General features: G+C 42.0%; 2 protein-coding genes across 2 annotated transcripts in view; both read left to right on the top strand.

Moving 5' to 3' along the window:
- The window catches only part of nars1 (asparaginyl-tRNA synthetase 1), an 8,887-nt gene extending 6,021 nt beyond the window's left edge, over positions 1–2,866 (top strand). Inside the window, exons 11-15 of the mRNA XM_058618210.1 lie at positions 237–372; positions 468–581; positions 730–861; positions 1,650–1,781; positions 2,524–2,866. Coding sequence (XP_058474193.1) covers positions 237–372; positions 468–581; positions 730–861; positions 1,650–1,781; positions 2,524–2,655 — 646 coding nt within the window. The 3' untranslated portion in view covers positions 2,656–2,866. The remainder of the gene's footprint in view (positions 1–236; positions 373–467; positions 582–729; positions 862–1,649; positions 1,782–2,523) is intronic.
- A 1,213-nt stretch (positions 2,867–4,079) lies between these two features.
- Positions 4,080–14,628, top strand: fech (ferrochelatase). The gene is made up of 11 exons (XM_058617742.1): positions 4,080–4,283; positions 5,678–5,768; positions 6,564–6,683; positions 7,556–7,704; positions 8,459–8,593; positions 8,912–9,018; positions 9,814–9,912; positions 10,324–10,431; positions 12,122–12,286; positions 13,074–13,133; positions 14,295–14,628. The coding sequence occupies exons 1-11, from the start codon at positions 4,244–4,246 to the stop codon at positions 14,430–14,432; spliced, it is 1,212 nt and encodes a 403-aa protein (XP_058473725.1). The 5' UTR covers positions 4,080–4,243; the 3' UTR covers positions 14,433–14,628.
- Positions 14,629–18,051: the final 3,423 nt, after the last annotated feature.

Genomic DNA, 18,051 nt, shown 5'->3' with positions numbered 1-18,051 from the left:
GGACTGAAATGTCCATTGATTTCTTTTTTTATGTTAATCCACAAAAAGTTAAACGTTTATTTGTTACATTATCATCATATTTGTTCAATGCAAAAAAAAATAGATACTTGTCTCAAAAGCCATGCAAAATATTGTCGTATTTCACTGTATCGATTTCCCCCTCCCCACCCCTGGGGAATACCATCTCCATCAAACTTAAAAACAAACTGTGCTTGTCTTTTTGTTGGTGTTTTCAGATACACTCACGTCGAGGCCGAGTGTCCCTTCATGTCATTTGAGGACCTGCTGAACAGACTCGAGGATCTGGTGTGTGACGTGGTGGACCGTGTGCTCAAATCCCCCGCCGCTCAGCTGCTCTACGACATCAACCCTGTACGTCACAGTTTGGTTATCCGCACGTTGAAGCTACTCTCGTTCATGTGTCGTCGATGTGGACATTTTCTTGAATTTCCTAAATTGTCTTCTAGAACTTCAAACCTCCGAAAAGACCGTTCAGGAGGATGAACTACACCGAAGCCATCGAGTGGCTCCGAGAGCACGACGTCAAGAAGGACGACGGCTCCTACTACGAGTTTGGAGAGGTGATGATTTGATTGTTGTACTGAATCTTACCTAAGATAACATTAAAATGAACCACAGTCAATTGTTCAATGCTTCTACCACTTATTGATTGAATGGTCTTATCTCTCTGTCACTCTGTCTCTCTGTCTCTGTGTGTCTGTCTCTCAGGACATCCCCGAGGCTCCAGAGAGGTTGATGACCGACACCATCAACGAGACCATCCTCCTCTGTCGTTTCCCTGCTGAGATCAAATCCTTCTACATGCAGCGCTGCTCTGACGACAAGCGCCTCACCGAGTCGGTATGAGTTCTCTCCCCAGGCCCCGCCCCCTTTTGTATTTGACAGGGTTCCCAGAAGTTCAGTTGATATAGTAGGTGGCGAATCGGGGGCGGGAATCATCAGAGACACAACAATACGATTTTATCACGATATTTAAGTCATGATACGATATTATCACGATATTTAAGTCATGATGCAATGTTGTCACAATATTTAAGTCATGATACGATATTATCACGATATTTAAGTCATGATGCAATGTTGTCACAATATTTAAGTTATGATACGATATTATCACGACATTAAAAGTCACGATATGATATTATCACAACATTTAAAGTCACGATATTATCACAATAATTTTTCTGGTGCAACATTTAAAGCCAGGATACGATATTATCACGATATTTAAATCCACAAAACGATATTATCGAGATATTTAAAGCCACAATATGATATTATCACGACATTTAAAGTCATGATACAATACTATCATGTATAAGTCACGATATTATCGCAATCATTTTTCACGATGCAATATTATCGCAATATTTAAGGCCACGATACGATATCATAATGGTTAGATCATGATATTGATATGTCTGGGAAATTAAAATTCCAAGATCGGCATGTACGTAGACAGTAGCCCTCCCATCTTAAGCTGTGTCATCACATTCTGTCCTTGAATTTTAGGGAATTTAGTACTGGAAAGTCCTTGAATTTGATATCGATCAAGGAGTGGGAACCCTGATTTGAGAAGACACTCGCACAGACTTTAAACGTAACACTGACTCCACTTTGTGTCTCAGGTCGACGTGTTGATGCCAAACGTTGGCGAGATCGTCGGAGGCTCAATGCGTATCTGGGACTCGGAGGAGCTGCTCGAGGGTTACAAGAGGGAGGGAATCGACCCGACACCCTACTACTGGTACACTGACCAGGTAAAAGACATGGAGCAAACTGGGTTCCGACCCGGTTGTTTGAGAACCACTGGTCTAACGCGTGAAGTGTTTCTTTTTTTTTATTCTTTTATTTTGTTTGTTTTATAAATGTTTTTATTGAAAAATCAAGGGTACAAACAATGAATTAACAGCAAAGTTACAAAAGATTTTTCTTTTTTCTTTTTTTTATGCACACACACACACAAACCTCCCCCCAAGCATCCATCCCCCCACCCGACTGGACCAAAAATAATAATAGTAATAATAATAAACATAAAGAAAAGCTTTTGTGTTAGGTGTCATAGACACAGGTACACCTAGATAAAATTTAATAAATGAAATAAATGAACAGGATTTCAATGAGGGACAACATGACTTCAGAGGTCTGTATGACCGGCCAAGTGAACCTTAGTGTGGGCCCAAGCCGCAAGACTATAGACTCCTTGGAGGAAGCTCTTGGAGACTACTGAAGTATGACAAAAGAGGTTCCCAAACAGATAGAAATGTGTCTGCAGTGTCGTTGGCATTAGCAGCGGTCGTCATGTTACCTACTTTGCCACTTAGCGTTAGGCTGGGCTTCTTTGAAAAAATAAACTTATGAAACTATTTCTTCGACGCAAGTAGTTGTGGTCAAATTCTCAGGAAACTCGGGTGCGCGCGTCTTGTTCCTATAGGTCCCAAACCAGAAGCCTGAGTCATGTCGTGAATTAACCGGCTGCTCTCTGTGTCTCTTGTCTCTCAGAGGAAGTACGGCACGTGTCCTCACGGTGGTTACGGTCTTGGTCTGGAGCGTTTCCTCACCTGGCTGCTGAACAGACATCACATCAGAGACGTGTGTCTGTATCCACGATTCATCCAGCGCTGCCGACCATGAACAAACAAACAGTCAGTCCAAGTTGCACGTAAGCATCACCTAACTAAAAAAAAAAAGCAAGCCCAGAAACAGAGACAGAATCCAATGTTTGGTCCAGTTTTGTCTTCGCTCTATGACGTCTCAACGCGTCTCCTCCTCATGTTCAGTCTGTGATCATGTACCTGGTGTCTCTGCAAATCATGGACCAAATAAAATACTGTTCAAAAATAAAGGTCTATCATGTGTGGACTCGTCTCTTTTGCTGTCAAATACTGTATTTCTGTCAATTTACTGTGTATTCTGTGAAAATCATCCACTGGAATTCATTTAAAAAAATAATTTAAGATACAAATGTTTTTTTTTTTTCAAAATTCCTTTTGACATCTAGACTAAAATAATCCATAATTTGATTTTAAAAGCCTCAAGTCACTGTAGAAAAACTGAATATTATCCACAGAAACTGACAAACGTCCCTTTAGAGTTAGAAAAAATGATTTTTTTTTTGCCAATTCCTGTAAATACTGTATATATTCCAATTTACTTAACATTATGAATACTATCCACAGAAATCCCTAAAGGATTAACTCACCAATGCCACTAAAGAGATGAAAAAATAAGTAAAGCTGCATGTTTTTGCATTTTTAAAGTAATTTTTCAAAATCCCTGTGGAAATCCAGAGTAAAAGAACCCATTTTGTCACAGTAAAGTGATATTTAGCCTCAAAAGGTGACTTTTATTAGAAAGTCCTGCTTTATCATTCGCTTGAGCTTTTACCGGAAGTGTCTTCAGTAAAAGGGAAGTGCAGTCGGCCAAAATAAAGTTCATGACACACACACCAACGACAAAATGCCGTGGGCGTGACCGGCACGAGTGGGGGGCGGAGTCTTTCCTCGTAATCTAAACCAATGTAGGAGTGACGCAATAATAGTAGAGCGACAACTTGTGTCAAGCGAATCGAATTGAGCAAGCGTCAAAGCAGAAATCTACCAAGACTGATTCCATAATAAAAGCATGAATTCCGTCTTGTTTGACGGCATTCAAATATAATCAGCTCCTCTGGTGTAAAAAGAAAGGTAACTAAATAAATAAGTCACTCAAGATTAGTACATTAAACTGGGAATAATGTCCTCTGAAATGTTGAGATAAAATAAAGATTAATTTAAGATTTAATATGTAAGTAGTTCACATGCCTACTGGACAACTTGAAAAGAGGAATAATGGTAATAATAATAAAAATAATGTTAAAATTAAGATAATGTAATACGTAATACTAAATACATTCACTTTAGAATAGCCAAAGTAATAGATATTTCAGGTGATAATATTACAAATGTATGAAATAACTGGGAAAAAAATTGCATCGTCACCGCTAGATTTATTTTGAAATGAACAAATCGGAAATGCGTCAGTGACTGTGGCAAAGCTTGACGCAAGTGTGAAGCCATCCCGGTGGTGGTTAAAGGAATCCGTCTGACACTCATGAGCGGCCACAGCGTCACTCTGTGAAGGGAAACACTCGTGGGTCCGGCGGCTGTCAAGTGGGAGGATCCAGGCTCTGTTTGACCGGGGGAAGAAGGACGTTTATCGGCTTCGGAAACAGGACATTAGCATGATGGCAGTGCTGGGCAGCGCCGGTCGCTTTATCCAATGTGAGTGTGACAGTTAGCTCCTGGAAGTTGAGCAGTTAAACCCTTCTAAGTTTTCACCACTGTAGCTCAGGAGTGAGTTAAATGTGCCACCGTGTTTCCGTGGAGAAGTTTGAGCGCGGTGTTTACGGGCAGCGAACTCAAAAACACGCCGCTGACATTGGCGTCAACATTTCGTAAAGCAGTGTTAAGCTAGCAAAGATCCTTATGCTGTTTCCCGGGCAGGATTTTCACAATAAAAAGAAATTGATTGACTAATAACAACTAATTCATCATATTATGTTCGATTACATTATCTGCTTCTTTTATAAACCAATTAAATCTGACTTTTTCTGCCATTAGCAGCCATTTCTGTGGGTTGAATCGTCTTCAAGACGCTGAAACGTGTCATTTGAAATGCTTTTATTTTGCAGCCTAACCTGCAGCGTTTCCGTTTGTGTCCAGGCGCGAACGCGCGGCGTCTTGACGCAGCCATACATTAACCGCGGGTTATTGATAAACGTTTGACTTGCATAATGGGCTTAAAGCCGCGCGGCTTTTAGTAACGAGCAGGGGGATCCGTTAATGCGACGCGTTTGACTAGTCGAGGCTTTTAACGGGAAGTCACAGAGAGATTAACATTGTCACAGTTACACAATTCCAGCGCATTCAACTTGCATAATCTCAACAGGCCCCTAGTGGCGTCAGACGGCACTGCAGCCTGGGTTATGAAAGTGGAACTGTACTTTTACTGTACATGGAAATAAAACAAGTAAAAGTACAGTTGGCTCGATGAAAATAACATTACAACATTACCAGTTATGTCAATATACAAATGTCCTTCCTGTGTACAAAATAAAAAGGGGGCATATTTGTATACATATCCCAAAGAACATTTGTGATGGTTTTTGACATGAACTGCACCTTATTATGATTGTGTTCCTGTTTTAAATACTTCAAATAAAAGATTGTTTGCCTTCTCGTGCAGTATGTATGTACTTGAGGCAGCCGAGAGCCTTGTCAAACAGCGGTGGCCAAACCAGAAACAAACCAGTTATAGCCTGTTTTTACATTATTTTCAGTCAGTGTTACGTGTATGTTAAAGGCGACCACCATTTTGGACAGTTTGTGTCTCTTTGTAAAGCACTCGCTCTCCTGCACCAAAGTCCATAGAGAAAACCAGCAATTTAAGCTCTGCTGCTGCTGCTGCTGCTGCTGCTGCTGCCCCGTGTGGTCAGTTTGTGCCACTGAGGTAAATCTGAACTGAGAATTTCAAAAGCAGAAATCTCAAACGGACACATGTGAACATACTGATGGAGGCAGCAGTGGATCGACTTGTTTTTTGTTTTTTTTTAAATGGGCTTTGGTGCAGGAGAGGTCGGACTCTTAAATAAAGGTTGTGTTTTCTTGTCCGTCAGTCGTCAGGAGCAGCGTCAGCCTGAGTGTGAGGAGACGCTCCACCGCTGCTGCGTTAGCCCAGACTGCAACGCCAGAGACACAGGAGAACAGGTGACACACACACACACACACACCTGACACAACATGACAACTGTCAGTCACCTGTGTGTGACAGTCGTCAGGGTAACACCAGCCGCTAAAATCTACAGCTTGGATTGGTCGTTTGCATATTTTGTTGCTCACTTGCACAGCCTGACACCTTCTTCTATAACATAACACTACATTTTACACAAGTGTTATTTCATATGATTTGATATGCAGTGCTTAACACATTCATGAGACCACCTGTCATTATTTTAGAAGCCTTTCAAAGCCTTAATTCATCTTTTTATACCCACATTTGAGCCGGCTCACTGGGCTTCTTCTCTGTGGAGTCGGAAATGAATCAAACATAACATTCAACCACTAAAACTAATGTTTCTCTTGAGGAATGCAAGTAAATAAGTATAATCTGACATCTTAATCAAGAAATAATAATGTGCTAACCATAACAGAAACATGGATTATTACCAATGCTGTGGGTGGATATAGTCTAATGCATGTGTTAAGCACTGTATATAATAACATATGTAAAATACTGTAGCTCACAGATTAGAAAAACATATACAGTGATCAGACGACAGTAAAACAAGCCATAGAACAGACAACATAAATAATCATGCCATGAAGAATGTTTATATTATAACGGTTAAATTTCATCAGTGGGAGGTGGAAAAAACATTTATCGCCGCTATCGGCTGCAGAGATGTATCTAAAGTTTTTGGCCAATGTCTAAAGTGACAATGTCTCTGTCGTCTGTGTCGTGTCTGTCGTCTTTGTTGTCTCTGTCTGTCACTGTGTTTGCAGGAAACCAAAGACTGGAATCCTGATGTTGAACATGGGAGGACCAGAGAAACTGGAAGACGTCCATGACTTCCTGCTGCGACTCTTCATGGACACGGACCTGATGAAACTCCCCATTCAAAAGTACACACACACACACACACACACACACACAAATGAGACATTCCTTATGGACAGAGCTGCTCACCAAAAGCATACACGGAAAAGTGTATTTCCGCGTTATGAAAAAAGAAGGTTACGAAGGTTTTCCATAAAATGAACCTGAGTGAATCAAAAACATAGAACACAAAGAGCTATAAATGCCTCATGTCCTTGTCTCGATGTCTCTTTTACTATTATTGTGGTCAATGGGGAGTATTTGTTTGTTGCAGTACCACGAGTGGCCACTGTAAAAAATGTTTTATTGCAAACCAGAGGGGGCGGAGCTTTATTTAGACCTCACTAACTCCCATGTAGGATTCCAAGATGGCTGCCACTTGCGTCAACAGTGTAAACCAGTGTTGTACTTAAGTACAAAATTCCTGTATTTGTACTTTACCTTACTTATTTATATTTCTAGCAACTTTCTAACTTTCATTGTTACTCGTTACTACCAAATAAAATCAGAAGAAGAAGAGCTGGTATTATGGTCTGTATTTATATAGAGCTTTTTTTGTCTTGACGTTTTCACCCATTCACGCATCATTCATGCACTGCAACATGGGGTTAAGTTTCTTTGCTTAAGGACGATCAGAGCCAGGAATTTAACCCACAACCTCCCAGTTGAAAGACAACTCGCCCTACCAGTGAGCCACCATGGTTCAATCCTCACTTTTTTTTACTAGTTTTACTTCTAAGACTGAAGTAAAAGGACTTTTGATACTTAAGTAAATGTCATACATTTTAAGACTTTTACTTAAGTAATATGAAAAAAAAGTGACTTCAGCTGCCCTCGTTCCTCGCGTCCAGTGAACATGAACGTTCCTAACCCCGCCGCCGTCTCCTCTGCTCCGCAGTAAACTCGGTCCGTTCATCGCCAAGCGCCGCACGCCCAAGATCCAGGAGCAGTACAGTAAGATCGGAGGAGGCTCGCCCATCAAACACTGGACGTCCATGCAGGGAGAGGGCATGGTGAAGCTGCTGGACGACATGAGTCCCGACACAGGTGAGCGCCGCCCGTGACTCCGCCTCCACTCGCTCAGCCTCACGACAGACTTCTCAGAGTCCGATTAAATATGCAGAGAGAAAAGAAATCACTTTATTGGCCGTGTTTAGCTGACTCCGCCTCTGTATGTGGCGCTGTAGAACGCAGAGTCCAACTAACCAGTCCGACTGAGTGTATACATGCAGCAGTAATCGGACTATGAATCATATATTCTAGGTATGTTAGTCTGACTAAGACTGGTCCGATTTTAGTCGGACTAATGTCTTTGCATGACGTTAAGAAAACCGAATTATTGTATTAATCTGCTTTAAACCAGACTTTTAACATGTACGTAAGAGCACTGATTGTTTTCTGACGGAAAAGTTAACAAATGCAAGTACACACACGCACGTATTAAGCCCCACCTTCCTCTTCTTCTAGTTTCTATAGACTTTTGTGGTATGTTATTGTTTGAAATTCTAAAGTGAGGTTTTAGTTTTCAGCAGAGTGTGTGTACTGTGTGTGTGCGTGTGTGTGTAGATAGCAGCTCAGTGAAGGAGTGTCTCCTCACACGCCTGCGACACGCCCTCGCAGATAAGATCTTTAACGGCGAGAACAGCGGTTTGAAAAGTGACCACATCTCAAACCCGAGTCGGACTGTCAAAATAATCCCGTCAATACACATGTTTATCGTCACTAATCCTCTGTGTGCACATCAGATTACAGCGTTATTCACACTCTAACAGGATTATTGTTTGTTATTCCTTCTCATCAGCTCCTCACAAGTTCTACATCGGTTTCCGCTACGTTCACCCGCTGACGGAGGAGGCCATCGAGGAGATGGAGAAGGACGGCGTGGAGAGGGCGGTGGCCTTCACTCAGTACCCGCAGTACAGCTGCTCCACCACAGGTGACGCTGTAAAATCAAAAACCTTTGCACCAACACATGCGACAGCTTTTGTTTCACAGTAAAAGCATGCCACTTTCCAATCCAGGCTTTCATTGTGAAATATTAGCATGAGTACAGAGCAGTTTAATATGTGCGTCTGTAGTTTTTTGTAGACTCTTCACCTGACGTGAGGTTTTGTTTCTTTCATATTCAGTGTAAATATTTATTTGCGCTAAGTTTCAGAGCTTTACTTGTGGAAATAATCTGGTGTAAATAATCCCTCTGCTGTCGCCATGTGACGCGATGCTAACGTGACCGTCTGTCTGTCTGTGTGACCAGGCAGCAGCCTGAACGCAATCTACCGTCACTATAGCAACAGAGACGACAGGCCCAAAATGCGCTGGAGCGTCATCGACCGTTGGCCCACTCACCCACTGCTGGTGGAGGTTAGACTCACACACACACACACACACACACACACACACACACACACACTCAGAGGACCAAAGGCTGAACATTATGTAGATAACAAACCCACTCGGATAAGACATCGTCATAGCAACAAACAAGCTCAAAGTGGCCATTGTTTGTGATCATATGAAGCTGTGGGAAATTATATCATTGTATGTAACATTTACATGTGAATAACGACTAAATGAATGACTTGTTATGTTTTTTAATTGAGTATAATCATTTTAAAATGAATAACTGTACTTTTCCATAGCTTTTTGTACTGAATATTCGTCAGACAGGGGTCTTGCTTTACAGAGGCGGCCATTTTGTGCCGCCGTGTCTCGACAGCAGCAGTGTATATGTACACATGGCCATATTGTTTTTTCTGTCTGTCAAATTCTGTGATCATTGGAATTCGGATTGAAGATTTAAAGCTGCTCTTATATATTAGCAACTGTCAATGAGTTGAACTCATACAACATGTGTATGAATGTATGTTGAATAAACCTGAATAAACCCGGCGTAACAGATGTTTCTTACAGCAGATATTTCTCTAAATGAAATAGTAGGACACAGAACACAGGATTGACCAGTAACATTAATGAAGGTTCCACTCCACTATTAACAGAGCTGTGTTATTGTTCAAGTCTAACGGTATATCACGCTAAATACTTGACACCTGTAGAGGATGTTTTTTTTTTAAATGACAAAAAACTGCTTACATATTTTCTGGATGTGTTCCAGTAAAGTGTGTGTGTGTGTGTGTGTGTGTGTGTGTGTGTGTGCAGTGTTTTGCAGAAAACGTGAGTAACGAGCTGCAGAAGTTTCCTGAAGAGAAGAGGGACGACGTTGTCATTCTGTTTTCAGCACACTCGCTCCCCCTGGCTGTGAGTATCATGAAGTGCACCTGTGGGTGAGTTCTGTGTCGCTCTGTAAACCACGTACTCTCCCACACTAAAGTCCATGGAGAAAAGTCAGCATTTAAAGATCTCGCAGACACAGTAGCTGCTGGTCGACTGCTGCCTCGTGTTTTTTAGGGTAAATTCAAACGATGGATTTCAAACACTGAAGTCACAAAATAACACATTTGAATTTATGAGTGGATCCACTCCCCGTGTGCTGTGATGTACAACTGCTGATCTTCTCTATGGAGTCTGGTGTGTGAGAGAGAGTCACTTTACAGAGTGACACAAACTCTACTCTTCATGAATCAATCAACTCACTGTTTGTGCCTTACTTCCTGTTAACCGTGCACTTGTTCTTTAAGCCACTGACCTTTTGTGGTTCGACCTGCACAGGTCGTCAACAGAGGAGACCCGTATCCTCAGGAAGTGGGAGCCACAGTTCAGAGAGTCATGGAGCGACTGGGACACTGTAACCCTTACAGACTGGTGTGGCAGTCCAGGGTGAGCACACACACACTCACACACACACACACACACACACACACACACACACACACACGATTTCTGAGCCGAGTCGATAGCTCCCAGTGTTTGACTCACGTCGAGTTCCCGTTACCCAGGTCTGAGTCATCAAGGGTGAGTCCTCCAGTCGTCCACTTAAAGCTGACACACACACTTAAAAAGAAATAATGTAACTGGCAGCACATCAACATGGGAACATGTCCGGAAATGTGTGTCTTTGTCACCTGTTTTCATTAAAAATGAAGCTGGTTGGATGGTTTTTGTGCACCACGATGCTGGAACTGAAGCTTTTATTTTGACATGTAAGTGTTCTCTGGAGTGGAATGAGGGAAAGACGGTCAGAAGATTGAAGATTGGAATACTGCAGGTCTCAAATAATGTGTTTACTTACTCAGTATAAGGCGATATTTCTGCTGGATTGAAAGTGAACAGTGCACTCCCACAGCTCGAAACCCATTCAGTTCATTTCTGCAGAAACGCTTCCTGCCAACATGGCGGCGTAAACACACAGAGTCATGTGATGACTGGAGTTTATTTACTGTGAGACTGGAGTTTGACAATTAAAGGCCAGAGTCTGTCGATGTTCACGTGAAGTACGATCTCTATAAGCGACGTAACACACGAACATTTCTATGGTCTATAACTAAAACTAACTCAGTGTGATTCTTGTTGTTGCTCAGTTTTCCAAACCCCACACTTAACGACCTCGAGGGCATTAATTAACACGTTTGTCTCACAGACAAACAACTTCAAGTCTGTGCTTGTAAGATTGCACCTTATTATTATTATTATTATTATTATTATTATTATTATTAGATAATACTTTGTTTTAATTGCTTTATAAAAGGAGCTATTTCTCTTCTCAACACCTTTTATTCTGACGAGTATCAGACAGGAAGTGTTTGAAATCACCTCACCGAAGTGACAGTAGACGGTAGTTTTCACGTTTACCTTCAGTTAACTTCAGTTTTTGTGCTTAAAAACAGTCACTGAAGAAGATGTCACATTGATATTTCAGTCAGCCACTAGATGGCGCCACTTGTCTGTGTAATACAGGGGCGACAGCCGCTCAGAACCTCACGCTCTCCTCAGTGGAGTTCACACTTTTCAATACGAACACATGACAAAGGTGATTTTATACTATATTTATTATTGTTTTATATGTTAATAAGTTGACTGCTTTTATATACAAGTAGAATCATAATAGTCAGTTTATCCATCTATTATTTGACCGAAGCGTCACATTTATAATCGTACACTGATTCTTCTTCTTATTATTATTATTATTATTATTATTATCATTATTATTATTATTATGTGTTATTTATGAAAATAATAAGCCAACTTGTAACCCATGTATGTACTTTTACAGTTTTATTTGTTATAAATGTACTATTTTAAATACCTCTTTCATTTTATTTAATATTTAGGTTATAGATTATTTGTATTTTAATGATATAAGTGATACAAGTATACATTTTCTGCGTCATTTGTTTTTATAATCTAGAAAATGGGTAAAATAAAACGGTTAAAAAGAAACACAAATCAGCATTTACACAGTGTATTGAAGCGTCGTATAGGTCGACCTCTGCCCTGACGTCTGAGCGCGTGAGTCTCGGGCGTCACATGGACAAAGTGCTGACCGCTGACCGCAGACTGTTGTGTTCAGGTGGGGCCGATGCCGTGGCTCGGCCCTCAGACTGACGAGGTGATCAAAGGCCTGTGTGAACGAGGGAAGAAGAACATCCTGCTGGTGCCCATCGCCTTCACCTCTGACCACATAGAGACGCTGCACGAGCTGGACATCGAGTATGGACAAGTGCTGGGGGAGGAGGTGAGACGGAGACAGACAGACAGAGAGAGAGAGAGACATCACTGTCTCTGCTCTGCTGTGTCAACAGAGCTAAGACTGTGTGACTGTGTGAGGTGATCATGTTCCAAATCAGACATGGACGGATTCTAATTGCTTTCAATTTAGGTTATAATCAGAGACCTGGTATTAACATGTGGATAGTTCAGGTTTGTGTGAGACAGACGGTGTCCACATGGACTCAAGGAAGAAGTGATTTTAGCCTCTTAACAAAACAATACAATAGTCTTAAGCCTTTGTTTTCAGCCTTTTCTCACCTTCAGACACAACCTTGTGATCCACACCAAGTGCATGGATAACATCAGTGTTTTTAGCTCCTGTAAAAGCAGTTTGGCACATTTGTGTCAACGAGGTCAATCTGAACGGAGACTGTCAAACGCCGAATTTACACCGAACTAAACTGACTCCTGTGAGCTGTGATGGAGAAATCACTGATGTTCTGTATGGACTTTGGTGTGGGAGAGTGAACGGTTTTACAAGGTGACTCAAATGTCAGTTTCCTGTTGGAACTGTGAGATAAAGCAGTTAAACACATTGTGATGAACTGTCCCTTTAACACGAGGTCTGAGTGGAACCTTAGATCAATATAATGTTACTGATGTTTAGATGACACATAAAGATAAAGAGAGGGACACTGGGGGATTGTATTTGACACGTGGCACCAGTACAGTCTGTAGAGATGATGATGATTATGTTGATTATGTTGAACTTAACGGTGTAACTCGTGTCTTCTGTCGTCCTCTGTGGTCAGTGCGGTGTGGAGAACATCAGGAGAGCCGAGTCGCTCAACGGGAATCCTCTTTTCATGAAGGTACACTTTCAAAATCATCAGTCCCGGGTTCTCCGCTTTCCTCCCACAGTCCTAATCCCCAAATCTGCTTTGGGGATTAGGTAAATGTGACTCCTTAAATTGACTGTAGGTGTGAGAGTGAATGTAACAGAGGAAGAATGGAAGGAAGAGTGTAAAGAAGGATGGATGGAAGGAAGGACGGGAGAATGTAAATGAGGGAAGAATGAAAGGAAGTAAGGATGTAAAGAAGGATGGAAGGAAGACGATAATGAATGAAGGAAGAATGAAATGAAGGAATCCATTTGTTCATCTTCTGGAGTTCAGAACCTTCTGTCCTCTCTCTCTCCCTTTCTTGTTTTCTTTCTTCCTCTCTTTTACCTCTCTCGTGTGAGTGTGAGTGTGAGTGTGTGTGAGTGTGTGTGAGTGTGTGTGAGTGTGTGTGTGTGTGTGTGTGTGTTGGGTTTATTAAAGTGAGGGGGCAGATCAATGGGAACCTTTAAAGCTGACTACAGTAGAACTGAAGCGCCCGGCTGGCTCGCTGGTCAAACCTGCCGCGCTCAGAGGCTTCTCACTGTGTCTGTGTGTGTGTATGTGTATGTGTGTGTATGTGTGTGTGTGTGTGTGTGTGTGTGAGTGTGTAAATCAATATCCAGAGGATGATTAGTTGGTAGTTACTGAAGGATGGTTTCCTCGCTGTGGTTTTAGTTTCTGGCTGAGCTGCATCAGTCTGCTGTCGTCTGCAAACGGCAGCCTCGGGAAAATAAAGAAAAACACCTTCATCATGAGTCTGCACACTCTGACCGCAGGGCAGGCTTAATTCTTAATTTGAGATTACTGACTTATCAGTTTTTGTTTACTCACTTTCAGTCGTGAGGTCTTTTCAAAGCATGGACTCGTTATAAAAACAGTCGCCGTCTCCCGGGTTTGAAGCCTCGGCGTTTGCCGTTTGAAACAAATCTGATGTGAATCTTCACATCATCAGCCAGAGGTCGGTGACCTGAGGTCACATTAGGACTTTTCTGTGTGTTTACATCAGTAATGTTTGTTTTTGTGAAGCAGATTGTTGAATGTTCTCAACAGGAAACGAGACACGTGCCATTTCAGCTGCTGGAAGACTTTTATTGTGAAAGGGCAGTGTTTCTCTTGTGCCTGTTGACCGTGTGTCTCCTCTGTCTCGTCCAGGCTCTGGCAGACCTGGTCCAGTCCCACCTGAAGTCCAACGAGCCATGCTCCCGTCAGCTGACCCTGCGCTGCCCGCTCTGCACCAACCCCACCTGCGGGGAGACCAAGGCCTTCTTCGCCAAGCAGAAGCTCTCGTAGAATCACACACACACACACACACACGTGCTGCTGTCGCCTCTTTGAACAGCAGGGGGCGACCTGAGAGGAAACGATTATGGCCTTTTTGACAAACTGAAGCTTCACTCACACAAACACACAGGGCAAGAGCGACAGTTTGGTCTTACGTTTTTGTTCATTTCACTTGACGAATGAAAAGCTACAGCAAAAAGCCTCACACTCGTTTGTTTCTTTGTTTGTTTCCTTATCCTCGCTAACATTCCCTACACTCAGCCCCTGCAAACCCCCGCTGGAGACCCCGTTACACTTCTCGCTGGTGCTACGTACATAAGCGCCCACGGAGCCGCTCACGCGCACACAGGAAACCTGCTTTGTCGGCCGTTTCTCTTCCTCCTCGCCACCGGCCATTCAAGACCGCGGCCCCGCCCATCCCGCTTAAAATCCCTGCAATGTGATTGGAGCATGAGGTGCTCGCACTGCTGCTGCCGCCGCCTGATAGGTGAATTAAAGTGCGAGAAATCAGCCCAGCGACTGTGATTTCTGCAGTTAGTCAGAGGGCAGCTGTAGTCCAGCGTCTGAGGTTGTGACCTCTCAGGACGTCCAATCTCTGGATATTTACACAAATCATACACATGTTTATTTTTTATAATGTTTACTTGCTTTTTTTTTTGCTTTTTTCAGCTGAGTTAACAACAAATGGCTTATATTTGAAAGGGAAAATATTTGCTTCTTTACGTTTGCACTTTCTATGACATGTTTATTTCTAAAGGGATATTGGGAGGCGTGGTTATTTTGAGGCGTGGTTGTACTCCCGCTCTCCGAGAACCAGCCTTGGTACAGGGGTTACAGCCACTTGATAAAAGGCTCACTGCACCAAAGTCCATAGAGAAAATCAGCGATTTTAACTTCAGGAGTTGTTGCCTTCATCAGTAAAGTTCCAATGTGTTATTATGGGAATTCTGCGTTTGATTTTCTTTGTTCTGTTGAACAAAAGTGACACAAACTGACCAAAACAGGGCGACAGCAGCTTCTGTGTCCGTGTGACCTAAAGCTGCTGATTTTCTCTAAGGACTTTGGTGTGGGAGAGAGACCTACTGAACACATTCTTAAGATAAGTAGATTATATTAAGTGAGTTTTGTTAAATGGCTATAACTACTAAAACCTGAACTATCCCTTTAACTATCCACCAGACAGTCATGATTATTAATGTTCATTTTATTGAGCTGAAGAAATTAGAACCATGTGTGAGTCATGGTGCAGATACTGCTGATCGTTACTTTCTTCGTACGCACAGTTTTATGGCAAAATGTTTAAAAAGATAGGTCAGTGTGCTCCATATTCACAAAATATGTCACATCCCTGAAGGTGTGACAAAGAAAAAGAAAAATAGAAAAGAAAAAAAAAAGACTGTTAAGGGAAAAGTACAAAAAGCACTTAAGTAAAAAAAATAAGGCTGAAGTTTTCTTTCTGTAGCTCAGATGCGTCGGATAAGAGAATCATGAGGATGAAATGAAAAATGCTTTGTTTTATTTAATGACATCATCATCTTTGAAAAACAACATGAAAAAAGAGGTTGCTAACTTGACTCCGCCTTCTGCCTCGCCCACTCACTTCGGGAGGAAACTCCCCCCAATGTGTCAAAGTGAGATCTTCCACTTCATGGGTAGCAACTTGACCTCTGACCCCGTTTTTCTAACACCGCACTCACACGTACGAAACGTGCTAACCCTGGGGGCGTGGCCTGATGGCTGGTGCTAGAGTTGAAGCGGTGTCCGTCAACGTAAGCAGTTTAGACCAACTATGTAGTGAGGCAACGCTCGTCACATCCTGATTCATACGAGAAAACACTCGACTTGTTCTAAACATGTTAAAAGTGCGGCTACTTCCTGTCAAAACGGGCTACTTCCTGTCAGAAAGCGGTGGGTAACAGGAAGTAGCTGCTCTTTCACACACGCCGAGAATTAATCAGGGTTGTCCGGGGTACGGAACTGGGGCGAGGCGACGTAGCCACGCATTCAGCAGCGTCTCATTTCGACGCGTCCGTCACACGCTGTACCTGTGAGTGCGCCCCCTGCTGTTAATGCTACGCCATGACGATGTGCCTTTTTTTACTCTGGCGAACTAGAAAGTACTGGACTTGTGCTTTATGTTAATCCCGTATGTGCTTAACCAAAACACGCTTTTCGTAAAAAATAATCTAACATCTTAAGTTTTCTTGGTAGAGTTCGTGATTTAAGATGTCGGTGATTTTTAAATGACCGTTGACCACTCTCCACTACACTCACATTATCAGAGGTTACCAGGAAGCGTCGCTTCCTCCCGACGTACGTACAGCGTCAATAATTTTGACGTAATTTCATGACACTACGCACTGGGATATTTGCGTAATCTCAGCGCTGATAGGCTCTTCCAGATAATCGTATTCCAACTCAAGTGTCCGGAATGCGAACAGCGCAAATCTTATTCCGATGCCATTGATCTTATGTTTTTTGTGCGTAACGTCATTGTGTGAAGTTAAAAATTCTCTAGCACTCTAGCTGCTGTACAAGTGACTTTTTAATTTCTGGATGATTTGTTGAGAAATTCATCAAAATGTGGAAAAACTCTCTAAAATTCCTGTGTTCACTCCCTTTAATCGGATCTGGCACTTCAAATGTAATTGGAAAAAGTCACATTTTGTGCAGATTTCAGGTTTTCCCTGCAGTAAAATTCAGAGGTCACATGGTTTAGATTTTGGGGGTGTGATTGAGTAAGTGTGTGTGTGTGTGTGTCGCAGCTCCTACATATTTGGAGCCATTTGGTTTAATTTATTTATTTTTATTTTGCTTTTTTTGTTTTTTGGAAATGTACACAAGCATCTGTCTCTTGTTATATAATCTTTTTTGTAACAATGGAGTGACGAGATTAAGCGCCTGATAACGAGTCTTCCTGCAATAATAAAAAGATAAGAATAAATAAATAAAGCTGCTGGTTTTGTGGAGCTTCTTCATGTTTTACAGACGACGACCTGCCGTGTGTTTACTTTACAGTCCATCATCAGCATAGATATTGTGATAAAATCTGTGGCACAATCTAAACGACTGTGAAACCTATGTCCTCTCTGCTCCTGTAGAAGCCACGATTTGGAATGTCATCAACTGTGTTTTAAGAAGAATTTAAAGTCCTACATTACCCACAATCCTTTGCTGCAATAGCCATGGCTCAGAGATTTTTATTCCAAGTGATCAACCTGTAAAAAGTCCTCACTCCTTGAGTTCATCATTCAAAATGGCTGCTCCAACATACTCTATGTAGTTGTGTTTTATTTGTGTACCGTTCACACATTCATGTGTTTTATTTGTGTACCGTTCACACATTCATGTCCAAACTAGTGTCTGTGAACATGTTGCTTCTGTGCTTTCATGTTTAATTGTACCAAGTTTCCTTCAAGTCAATGAACTAGATTAGCTCACTAGTTAGCTTAGTTGACTGAGCTGTAACTAGCTTACATTATCGATTGTGAAGTGGTGTGGAGACTGACTCACGTTTAATTCACACGACGCCGTTCCGTGTTTTTAATTTACGACTGTCGAAGCAACCGGAACATGTTAGAAGCAGCCTATAGCAACTGTAAGCTAACTGGATTCTGCTTGTGATGTC

This window comes from Solea solea, chromosome 19, assembly GCF_958295425.1.
Source record: "Solea solea chromosome 19, fSolSol10.1, whole genome shotgun sequence".
Lineage (NCBI taxonomy): Eukaryota > Metazoa > Chordata > Actinopteri > Pleuronectiformes > Soleidae > Solea > Solea solea.
This window is presented reverse-complemented; position numbering and strand designations above follow the sequence as displayed.